The sequence below is a fragment of the Panthera tigris genome, chromosome D1, assembly GCF_018350195.1.
Source record: "Panthera tigris isolate Pti1 chromosome D1, P.tigris_Pti1_mat1.1, whole genome shotgun sequence".
Lineage (NCBI taxonomy): Eukaryota > Metazoa > Chordata > Mammalia > Carnivora > Felidae > Panthera > Panthera tigris.
Window position 1 is genome coordinate 38,444,033 of NC_056669.1, and position 11,619 is coordinate 38,455,651.

At 39.8% G+C, this 11,619-nt stretch overlaps 2 protein-coding genes across 6 annotated transcripts in view; one reads left to right on the forward strand and one right to left on the reverse strand.

The window, feature by feature from the left end:
* Positions 1-89, reverse strand: part of KDM4D (lysine demethylase 4D) — a 34,093-nt gene extending 34,004 nt beyond the window's left edge. The window contains exon 1 of the mRNA XM_042958222.1: positions 9-89. The gene's annotated coding sequence lies outside the window, so the exon portion shown is untranslated. The remainder of the gene's footprint in view (positions 1-8) is intronic.
* On the forward strand, positions 30-10,387 carry CWC15 (CWC15 spliceosome associated protein homolog). 5 transcript variants are annotated; one of them, XM_042958227.1, is made up of 7 exons: positions 30-118; positions 1,391-1,529; positions 2,011-2,123; positions 2,989-3,077; positions 4,737-4,850; positions 8,882-9,000; positions 10,212-10,387. In XM_042958227.1, exons 2-7 carry the CDS (start codon positions 1,399-1,401, stop codon positions 10,339-10,341), a joined length of 696 nt encoding a protein of 231 aa, XP_042814161.1. In that variant the 5' UTR covers positions 30-118; positions 1,391-1,398; the 3' UTR covers positions 10,342-10,387. The 5 variants fall into 5 exon arrangements, with proteins under 5 accessions (XP_042814161.1, XP_042814160.1, XP_007099450.2 ...); XM_042958226.1 differs by having other exon boundaries at positions 101-179; XM_007099388.3 differs by having other exon boundaries at positions 107-194.
* Positions 10,388-11,619: the final 1,232 nt, after the last annotated feature.

Genomic DNA, 11,619 nt, shown 5'->3' on the forward strand with positions numbered 1-11,619 from the left:
ACTTCCACCTTGCCTGCTGCGGATTGGTCTCTGCCTCCGCCTCTAAACTGCGACTAAAGAGCTTAGGGTTTGCTTCCGGGTCTTGGCCCCTGGCTTTGGGCGCAGAGGCTCCTGGGAGGTACGAGTCGTAATGGTGCCTGTATGATTTCCGGAGGCTGCAGCATTAGACCCCGGCCGACGTGACCGGCAGGAGGGTAGCAGGTCGTCTCTGTTGTCCGAGAGGGGCGGGAAAGGGTGGTTGCGGCCGGAGTCGGCAGTAGAGAACCGGGCGCGGGCGGAGGAGGCCGCGGAGCAGCGGGCGGTGGTAGAACCCGGCGAATCCCAGGCCGGCCGCGGAGCGCGCAGCGTGAAGGCAGCTTTGCAGACGGCGTTAAATAGGGTCCACGCCCCTCCAACCCCCCAACCCCCTGCGAATCGGGCCTTGGGTGGAGAGTCAGCGAGTTTCTGGTAACAGCCTGAAGGCGAACCCCCGGGAGGTGGGAGCGACGATGATCCGGGGGTGTGTGGGAGGCGGCGGCGCCCCCAGCGGCAGACAACCCAGTTTCTCCCTTTGCATACACCCCTTTTCCCTTTTTGAAAATCTGGAACAGTATACCGGTTCCCCCAGCGTCCCCACACTCATGCTTTTCGGACCCTTAACGGGGTTTTAGGAGCCACATCTGCCAGGCACCACTCTTGGCAGCTCAAAACCAAAAGTAACGCAAGGAGTGGGTCCCGGAGTTTTGCTTATCAGAATCCTTTGCGGGGGAGTGTCCTGTCTTGAGCTTCGTAACCTACAAAAGATCTGACTTATAACGGTGGCTGTAGGAGAAAATTGGATCAACAAAGGGTTGTCGGAGAATTTTGCCCACGTAACCGTCATTAAACTTTAGCACACGTTTCTCCAGGACACTCACTAACTTTGTCAGTGATTTTAAAGTAATTTTTGTTCTTGTCAGTAGCCTATTTTCTGTTGTACGAGGTTTAGTTAGGGTGTCTGGTGGAGTAATGTTGAGTTGAGAATTTTTAAAACTTAATCGTGGCAGTGCTAAATTTTACAAGACTTTGACATTTCAATTCTCATATAATAATCCTTTGAGGGATATCTAGCCCATTTCACAGAAACTTAAGCCCGGTGACTTGCCCAAGGTCACAGAGACAGGAGAACAGGAACACAAACTCAGATCTTCATGAGAGATTTTTTTGCACTAAGAGCCGCCTAAGAAGCCGTATTCCTTATACACCCTGAGCTTCATAATTTGTTTTCTTCAAAACTTTTGTTTGAGATTCTTTAGGTAAATTTTGGAGAATGAGTTTTGGAAATTATTTCACAAGGATGGATATTTATGAATACTTTATGCAATGAGAGTTTATCATATTGGAATTAACTGGATACTGTTTTTCTTTAAAGCATAAAAGATGACAACAGCAGCTAGGCCAACTTTTGAACCTGCGAGAGGGGGGAGAGGAAAAGGAGAAGGTGATTTGAGCCAACTCTCAAAGCAGTATTCAAGTAGAGACCTACCTTCTCATACAAAGATAAAATATAGGTAACGAAGACTTTTCATTTTCTTGTTCAGAAAACAAGACTAAAAATGTTAAATGGCATGGTCATGAGACTGTAACATGTTTGAGGATTGATCGCTTAAGTCATCTATTTTCATAGGCGTAGAATGCAATAGAGTATTTGACATTAAAATTATGCTCTGATTATAATGCACTACTGTATATTACTGATGCAGAAATTGCTGTTAACTGGGAATTTCCATATGTAGGTGGCACAGTAATAGTTACCTCAGAGGGCCTGTGCACGGTCTGCACTAATCATTATGAGATTAAAAGTGTCACAGTAATGAGCCCTGAGATGACATGGCTAACAAAAAGTAAAGACATTTTAATTCATCTGCAGCCTTATGGGAAAATATGTGTGACTCACTTTGTGCTTTTTGAAATATTGGAAACATCACAAGGATGTAACTTGTATCCATGTTGCCTAAGTAACATTTTTGCCCTCATTTGTTTCTCCTTTAGACAAACCACTCAGGATGCCCCTGAAGAGGTTCGCAACCGTGACTTCAGGAGAGAGCTGGAGGAGAGAGAGCGAGCTGCCGCCAGAGAAAAAAATAGAGATCGTCCAACGCGAGGTACTAACACTACCCCCAGACATTTGTTTCCTGAAATTAGGTCAATGACGGTTTTTATTTCATGTTCTAATTGGAACTGATCAGTATTTTGTTTGCCTTTAAAATATTGGTGTGAACAGTTTAAAATATTGTTTGCTTTAAGACATCAGTAACACTTTCTTAAGCGATTAGATTAGCACTGATGAGGTTGGGTTCTAATTCCATCTGTGCTTCTGTGGTAGAAGGAACAGGATGACCTGGGGATATCTAGTAGCTGTTGTTTCAGTTCACATAAAGGTGTTTTGTTTTTTTTTTTTAATCTTTTTTTTAAATGTTTATTTATTTTTTGAGAGAGAGACAGAGCTCGAGAGGGGAAGGGCCAGGGAGAGAGGGAGACACAGAATCTGAAGCAGGCTCCAGTCTACGAGCTGTCAGCACAGAGCCCGATGCAGGGCTCGAACTCAGAAACTGCGAGATCGTGACCTGAGCCGAAGTCAGACGCTTAACTGACTGAGCCACCCAGGCGCCCCTCACATAAAGGTTTTTACTGTTGAGAATAGCCACACTCATTGAGCCCCATAAGTTTCTGTCTATGAGGGTCTCTTAGTTTTATCGCTAGTTTTTGGCAGGCATTTACAGGCATCAGTTACAGTAGCTTTTTTATATTTTCAGTATATGTAAACTATTTCCTCAATTTCCCGAGAGAGGCTATATAGTTCTCCTATTCAAATCAATACTTTCATTAATTCATTCAACAAATACTTAACCAAGGGCACATTCCAAGCACTGTGGTTCCTGTAAGCTCTTTGTGCCCACACGTCCCTAAAATGTTACAAGAAATGCAGTGTTTATTTTAGTAAGCTAAATGATGTTTGTTTTCCCCCAGAACATACAACCTCCTCATCAGTGTCAAAGAAACCTCGGTTAGACCAGATTCCTGCTGCCAACCTTGATGCAGATGATCCTCTAACAGATGTATGTTTTATTTCCTCCATTGATCTCCACGTGATAATTTTTTTATTGTGTTTTCTGAAATGCTTTTTTTGTTTTTTGACTTTGAGAAGTGACCTGTATTTATTTACTTCCTGTTATTCACATGTAGCCCTGACATCAGTGTTAAGCTTTATGGTTGATTTTTAAGTTTATTTATTTATTTTGAGAGAGTGAGAGCGTGAGCAGGGGAGAGGCAGAAAGAGAGAGGGAGAATCCCAAGCAGGCTCCGCGCAGAGCTGGACACGGGGCTTGGTCTCACGAACCGTGAGATCATGACCTGAGCCAAAATCAGGAGTTGGACACTTAACCGATTGATCCACCCAGGCGCCCCATGGTTGATTCTTAAACAAAAAGTATTAATCACAAGAGTAATCAAACTTCGGGGCGCCTGGGTGGCTTGGTCGGTTAAGCGTCTGACTTCGGCTCAGGTCATGATCTCACGGTCCGTGAGTTCAAGCCCCGCATCGGGCTCTGTGCTGACAGCTCAGAGCCTGGAGCCTGTTTCAGATTCTGTGTCTCCCTCTCTCTCTGCCCCTCCCCTATTCATGCTCTGTCTCTCTCTGTCTCAAAGATGAATAAACGTTAAAAAAAAAAATTTATATAAAAAAAAAAAAGAAAAAGAAAAAAAATAGAAGAAAAAAAAAAAAAGAGTAATCAAACTTCAAGGGCAAGTTTGATCTCCAGAGAACCACATAAGGAAGTGCTCTATTAAAGAATAAGCTTCCCTAAAAAAGAATTCTCTGTACTAAATCCTGGAGGTTGACCATGTTTTCTGTACCCCCAGAGGGCATTCCTCATCCTAGGGTGTCTGTCAGCACCCTCAAGAGTTGAACCCAGGGGCCTTTCCACATTTAGATACCAAAGGTGCCCTCTCTAGATGTGCACTTCAACTTAATGGCTTCCTCTGCTTAGGAAGGGAAACGATCCAAGTGGAAGGTTTTCAGAATTAGTGCTTCAGTTAACATTAAAATTCATTGGGGCCCTATAGTCTGTAATTAACTTGCAATTTTCTACATACAGTGGGAAAACATGAGTGGCCTTTCGTGGGGAGCATCAAACTAAATGTATATGTCAACAATTAATTCCAGACCTGACAGACTGAATTCAGTAGTGAACTCAGTAATTAAATAAAGGGAACCCAATTTTAAATGGGATTTGATAACTATTTGTTTGAAATTATTCTGAGAATGTAGCGCCCTTTTTTGTACTTTTGATGATCCTTACTTCCTAGCTTAAAAGTTGTTTTGAGCTAGTAAAATTATTTGGCTCTCAGGGTGATACACCATGTACATATGTACTGCGTATATCAGTGTAGTATTTCTTCTCTGATTTTAGAACTATTTTCATATGTAAAATCTCTTTTGACCCTGTAAATTTGAGAGATATTTTGTTACCCTATTTGAAGTTACAATCTCAAACATATGAGGGACATTTTAGTAAGTATTCTGTAAGCTTGTTTGTGGGGTTTTATTTTATTTTTTGGTTGCTTGTTGATTTTAATTATATTTAAGTACATTTATCTTCCCCAACAGGAAACTGACCGCTGCCCCAGAGATTTGATAAGTGTGATTTTTATGGAAAAATAAATGAATAATGTGCATTTTCTTTCCAATCTCCTGGGCCGTTGTCATTCTTTTTCAGGAGGAAGATGAAGATGAAGATTTTGAAGAGGAGAGTGATGATGATGATACTGCAGCTCTTCTTGCAGAGCTAGAAAAAATTAAAAAAGAAAGAGCTGAAGAGCAGGCCAGGAAGGTAAAATGGAAATACTAAATATTTACATCTTTCTCCATCTTCTGTGCTAAACTAGAAATATTTTTTGATGTAAGTAATATCATCTTGTATTAGAAATCATGCTATGTCTAGATATTACAGCACTTGTAGGTCTACAAGTCCTATTATTTTTGTGACATCCTAACTTCCTTGGTTGTGTTAAAAATTCTTTCCAGGGGTGCCTGGGTGGCTCAGTCGGTTGAGCATCTGACTTCGGCTCAGGGCATAATCTCACACTCTGTGAGTTTGAGCCCCGCATCGGGCTCTGTGCTGATGGCTCAGAGCCTGGAGCCTGCTTCCGATTCTGTGTCTCCCTCTCTCTCTGCCCCTTCCCTGCTCATTCTCTTTCTCTGTCTCAAAAATAAAATAATTAAAAAAAAAAAAAAAAATTCTTTCCAAATAGCTCAGACATGCCTAATAATACTACCAGTCTGCTCTTCGTTCACATACTTGTTCATATGTTCAGCAGACATTGAGTCATTGTCCAGTAAGTGTCAGAGGAATCAAAGTTGAATACGATATATAATCATGGCCTACCGAGAACCCATGGATATAATGAGGCTATCTTTGTCTCCTCTTTGCAGCCTTCTTTCCAGGCATATGTTGATATAGTCTGTCAATAGGTTTTATATAACTTAGGGCAATTTACCTAACTTCTGGGTCCCCATATTCTCTCCATTTATACAGTGAAAGAAAAGAATGTCTGTCTCAGTGAGAGTTACAAGGATTACATAGGATCCATGGTACATACTTTTTTTTTAATTTTTTTTTTACATTTTACTTATTTTTGAGAGAGAGAGAGAGACAGAGCACAAGTGGGGGAGGGGCAGAGAGAGAGGGAGACACAGAATCCGAAGCAGGCTCCAGGCTCCAAGCTGTCAGCACAGAGCCTGATGTGGGGCTCGAACCTATGAACCGTGAGATCATGACCTGAGCAGAAGTCCGTTGCTTAACCGACTGAGCCATACAGGCGCCCCCATAGTACATACTTGTAAACTTTGGATGAATTGGCCATAGTAATAAAAATAAGACAAGAAACAGGTGAGCTCGAACAGGTCACAGCTTTAGTGGTTCACAAGCCAGCGCTAAAGGAGTTTGGACTCGGGTTTTGAAGGCCATGAGGAGCTAGTTGATTTCAGCAGGAGATTGATAAGGTTGGATATGCATTTTATTTTTTTGTTTATTTTATTATGAAATATTTCAGTAACACCGGGAAACATGAATAATAAAATTATTGGATACGCAGTTTGGAAAGATTACTCTGGCAGAGGTATGGAGGTTGTATTGAGAGAACTGATTGAGGAGGCTGTTCCAGTAATCCTCACATGCAATTATGATAATTTTGCATAATAGGAATTGGAATTGAGAGACGCAAGTAGATGCTGATAGAGCTGTCGAGGAAGTAAAATTGACCAGATAAAGTGGCTGATTAGATGTGGCAGCCACGATGACCCCCTAGTTTCTGGGGAGATGTTGCTGCCAGTCACTAATACAGGGGATGACAGAAGGATGAGCGTGTTTAGACGGAGAGAAAAGAGATGACGACCTCTGGAACAGGTTGAATTTGATTCATTACGAGACATTCAGATGAAGATATCTGCCTCCACTTTCAAACAAAACAACTCAGCTTTTTTTAATGAGCCTCTCTCTGTGCAAGCTTGAACCAAGCTTGAACCAAGAATTTGTTCTGTTTAAAGGGGGGAAAAAGACTGACATGGGTTCATGTGAGGAGTCTAGGGAAGTAGAACATTGCTGGATTTCAAATTGGAAGAAGAATGTTTTAAGGATAGTTCTCATCAAAGTTTGGCATAATTCCCATAATAGCCTATAATTGTATCTAATTTTTAAAAATCAAAGAATTATAAGAACTTTCCTGATATTACTTGCACACCACTAGAGGGCAGTTGTTCTATTCCAGAATCTATCAGCTTGCCTAACAGCTCTAGATATGTAAAGAGACATAGAATTCAAATGCATTTGGTTGACCGTTAGGAAAGATAAAGGTATTTCATTTCATTTATTTTTTTAACATTTGTTTATTTTTGAGAGAGACAGAAACAGAATGCGAGCTAGGGGAGGGGCAGAGAGGGAGGGAGACCCAGAATCCATAGCAGGCTCCAGGCTCCGAGCTGTCAGCACAGAGCCCCACACAGGGCTCGAACTCACAAGCTGTGAGATCATGACCTGAGCTGAAGTCGGACGCTTAACCAACTGAGCCACCCAGGCGCACCAAGAATAAACATTTTAGACAAAGATCTTGGAATTTTGTGGGGCTCATCTACTATCTTTGTACAAAAATGTATTGATGTTTCTTGGGATTGAATGACAGTTATTTCTTTTTTTCCTGTTTGCCTGTCTGGTTTTCTAGTGGCTGGTTTTTGAGGTGTCCCAAAATAACATTTTCAAACCAGTCACCCTATGTCAGGGGTTAGGAAGCTTTCTGTAAAGGGCCCGATGGTAAATATTTCAGGACATTTCAGGCTTGCAGACCATGCAGTCTCTAGTGCTCTCTGTAGCACAGAAGCCACTGCAAACAATACCAAAATGAATGAGGTTGACTATCCATGTTCTAGTAACATTTTATTTATAAAAACGGAGCAGTTTGGATTTGATATGCAGGCTGTTACTCATTATTAGCCTATGTTTGGGAACCATAATGTGCCTGGTACTTGAGTATGGAAAGGGTGGGCACCTTTGTTCCAGTGCTGTGTTTGGCAATCAGCCAGGACTCTGAAAGAAAAAATGCAGATATAAAATGGCCAGAACTTTATCATATCACATACATTATTATTATAAGTTGGATACATTGTATATTTGAGCTCTTTTTTTTATAGCATCTCAGAGAAATATCTTTTCACTTTCAGCATCAATATAATTTGTTAAAAATACATAGTTTTTAGAAAGCTGTCTGCTCTTAATCTATGATGGATGCTCTTAATTTTGTTTGCTTAAGGTCTGAAAGTGACCTAAAGTAATTTCCCTGTTTATTTCCCTGAAAGTTGCATCTTGTCACTTCCCAGTTATTTGGCCTCTTAAAAATGAAATCTGTTGTTCACACTTGGATATTAAAATGAAATAATCATTAGCCTGTATGAAAAATTAGGTTATTTTTTAAAGTGATATAAAACACTATTAGGTTCACTTTAAATTGAAAGTCTCTTTTTCCTTGATTAATTTTTGTCATCCCCAAAATCCAATAAAGTAGGATTTATCTTTGGTTTAAAATAGCCTGAACAGATAGATCAGCAGTTACTATGGCTAAGAATTCTAGGCATTTTATATTTTTAAGAATGAAACAGGGTGATTTGGGTTTAAAGAGGTTAATGCTAAATTAAAAGTGAAGAAGGACGAGCTTGTAGCTGATGAAGAATGAGAGGTGTAAGAGAGTTAGTAACAATAAATGATAAGAACAAAATGGAAAAACCTGCGGTGAATTAGTAGAAATGCATGTTAACTGAATATAAGATTTTACATGATTGTTTTATTTTAGGAGCTACTTCTTGGTTAATAATAACTTGTCACTAATCCTGGAGCTGCAAGTTTACATTGTTAATAGTTCAAAATAAAATTATTTTTTAATTGTGGTTATATATAGCCCATCTTTAAAAATAAGGGTAATAGTTTTGCTAAATGTGTCTTTTTGATGTTTAATATATTCTGAAATTATTAGAATATATTTATTGATGTATTCTCTTAGAATGAGCGATGAATTTTGTATGTACTTCAAGAAAGAAAATAGGTTTAAATATGCATTCTAGAATTTCAGAGTCGGACTAATGAATGTATGATGATAAGCATGAAATACTTCTAGTAAAAAAGCCAAATTGTTTGGATTAAGTGAGACTTTTCTGGTATATCTTACATCTTTAAAAAAAAAAAAAAAAAAAAGGCTACCTTGATTCTTACTCCAGCTCCCTCATAAAAATCCTAACAGTCTTTTAAAATAGGAGTTATGCAAGAAGATTGATCCCAGAATTGATGTAAGTAAATGAGCCCTCCTCTGTCATTGACAGGAACAAGAACAAAAAGCTGAAGAAGAAAGAATACGTATGGAAAACATATTGAGTGGAAACCCTCTCCTTAATCTCACTGGCCCATCCCAGCCTCAGGCCAACTTCAAAGTTAAAAGAAGGTACTTTACACTAACGGGTTGGATATATATTGCAGATTGGGAGTTTTATACCAAGCTATATTATGTGAAGCCTCTAAAAACCCCTTTTTCACTGGTCATCTTCTCCGTCAGATATTACAATGATAGAAGGAGAAGGAATGAACATGTACTTACTTTCAGTAGATATTTCTGATAACTAGCTGTGCACCAAATACTGTTGTTTTTTAATTTTTTTAGTGCTTGTTTATTTTTGAGAGAGAGAGAGTGCAAGCTGGGGAGGGGCAGAGAGAAAGGGAGACACAGAATTCAAAGCAGGCTCTAGGCTCTGAGGTGTCAGCACCGAGCCCGCTGCAGGACTTGAACTCACGAGCCGTGAGATCATGACCTGAGCTGAAGTCGGCTGCTTAACCGACTGAGCCACCCAGGTGCCCCCAGGTACTGTTCCAAGCGCTAGGGATGGAGCAGTGCATTGAGCCATTGACCCTACAGAAGTTACATTTTAGATCTGTGTGGGAAGAGTCCCAAGCTCACCCTTCACATTCAGAGACTCGCCAGAAGGACACAGAGGACTCTGCATATAGTTGTCCTCATGACTAACAGAGCCACAGCCAGGTCATAAGGGGGAAAGCTACAGGAGGAATCCATGTGCACACTTCCCCATGCTCTGTCCCTCTTCTGAGGGTCACCCAGAATATTCTTTACTCTAGCAGTGACAGGTGGACATGGGCCAGCACATGAGCCTTACTGGTTATACCCCAGTAGTTTCTTCTTTTGTTGCCATAAAATGCACATACTATAGTGGATGATTACTAAGTGGTAACTGATCAAAGAGCATAAAATCTGGTAATCCGAACTATAGTAAATTGACCAGTTATTATCATCTAGAACCATCTACAGTAACCAGGGGTAATACCAGTGCTGCCTCTTTGTTTCAGACCTGAAAACATTAAATATTTATGCAATTAAGCCAGTGTATTTCTGCTTTTTAACTCAGAGTTTCTCATACAGGAGAAGTCATAAGAATGTATGCTCTAAATAGGAATTGCCTTTCCTGCTGTAATAAAGCAAAATTACAACCTATTAAGAATTACTTTATTCTTTTGGGTGTAATTGCTGCATCAGATGATGTATATGTTGAGCATATTTCTGGGTAATGACTAAGCTTTGCAACTCACTTTTTTCATGTCTCCTGATACAGACATGTAAGTGTTCTGTTTGCTTTTTTCCTTTAGGTGGGATGATGATGTTGTTTTCAAGAACTGTGCAAAAGGTGTAGATGATCAGAAGAAAGACAAAAGATTTGTAAATGATACACTGCGATCTGAATTTCACAAAAAGTTCATGGAGAAATATATTAAATAGTACAGTTTTATGTGCTTAATTAAAGACTGTAAAATGTAAACGATCATTCTTTGTTCTGTTTTCTCTTTCCCCATCTACATTAAGCATAGGCTTCCCTAATTTTAAGTTCCAAAATATACTCTCCTTTATGGATCCATTATTTGATAAGGACTTGGGAATTGGTTTAACCTAGTTTCCATTCTTGGAATATTTCCAGTCATATGTTTTCCTTTTAATATGGGAAAGGGAGCCTTCTTATAATAAATATTTTGAAAAATCTATATAACCAAATCTGTGTCCCCATCTTTTTTGTTGAAATGTATGCAGCTTTTAAAACATTGCATATTTTGTTTTGTGAATTGTATTCTTTGTGCATTAATTTTTTCTCCTCATTTCTTTGACATTGATTTAAGGTCAGTTAATGTGTAATGTCTTCTCTGCTTTTTTAAAAGCGTGATGGAAGATGAAAAGAATTCTGTTTTGGCCCACATGTTGGTATAGAAGAGTGTCCTCAACCTCTAAGCTCCCTGAGTGTGTGTCTGAGGGTGCATGGGGTATCTTTCGCTTCTGCAAGCACTCCTTTCTTTTTCACTTGGCCCAAAACAGCTCCTTAAGCATGCCCAGTGAGCATGTGGCACTCACCTGTGTTTTCCTGGATACTCAACGGCCATGTCTCTTTTGAATGAGATAGAGTTTGCACACTGATCGACTTTAGGATGCAGAGCATAGGAAAGTTCTAAACAGCAAACAGTACATGAAATAAAACCTGTGGAAATAGGATTTTGTTTGTTTGTTTGTTACCTTCGAGGATATGTATGTGGGAAGTGGGAACGTCTCTTCACAGCTGGGAAGTTAAGTTTCCCTAAGCCTGGGCTCTGATTTAAGGGTGTCACTTTGGTGGAAAAATTGGGATCAGAAATGGAGCCATTTACAGAGACTCCGTCCTAAGATTCTTCAGTTGTAACTGATAGCTCGATAAGGTTAAAGATAAAACTTAGAAAGCAAAAATAACATGCTTTTATCACTGACTATTTATTCCAACCCTTTGAGAGCATATTCACTACTCCAGCATTTCCCCAGTGGAAGCTTGGACACAGGTTGTATGTAGCCTGAGCCAGGAGTAAAGCTGGAAATGGGGCCCAGGTTTCTACATTCATGCTGTGCATTTTTTTCCAGTTGATCTATTTACACAAAATTTTGAATACTTCAATTAGTGGGGTTTTTTTAAACCCTTTATTAATATTTAAAGCCCTATTTTTAAAATATCTCCAGCTTTACAATTTACAAAGTGCCTTTACA

Bases quoted from the DNA above. Each gene is read 5' to 3' on its own strand.
- CWC15 (XM_042958227.1), top strand. From the start codon at position 1,399: ATGACAACAGCAGCTAGGCCAACTTTTGAACCTGCGAGAGGGGGGAGA. The intron at 3,078-4,736 runs GTATGTTTTATT...ATTCTTTTTCAG, and splicing joins CAGATGATCCTCTAACAGAT to GAGGAAGATGAAGATGAAGA. The intron at 9,001-10,211 runs GTACTTTACACT...TTTTTCCTTTAG, and splicing joins AACTTCAAAGTTAAAAGAAG to GTGGGATGATGATGTTGTTT.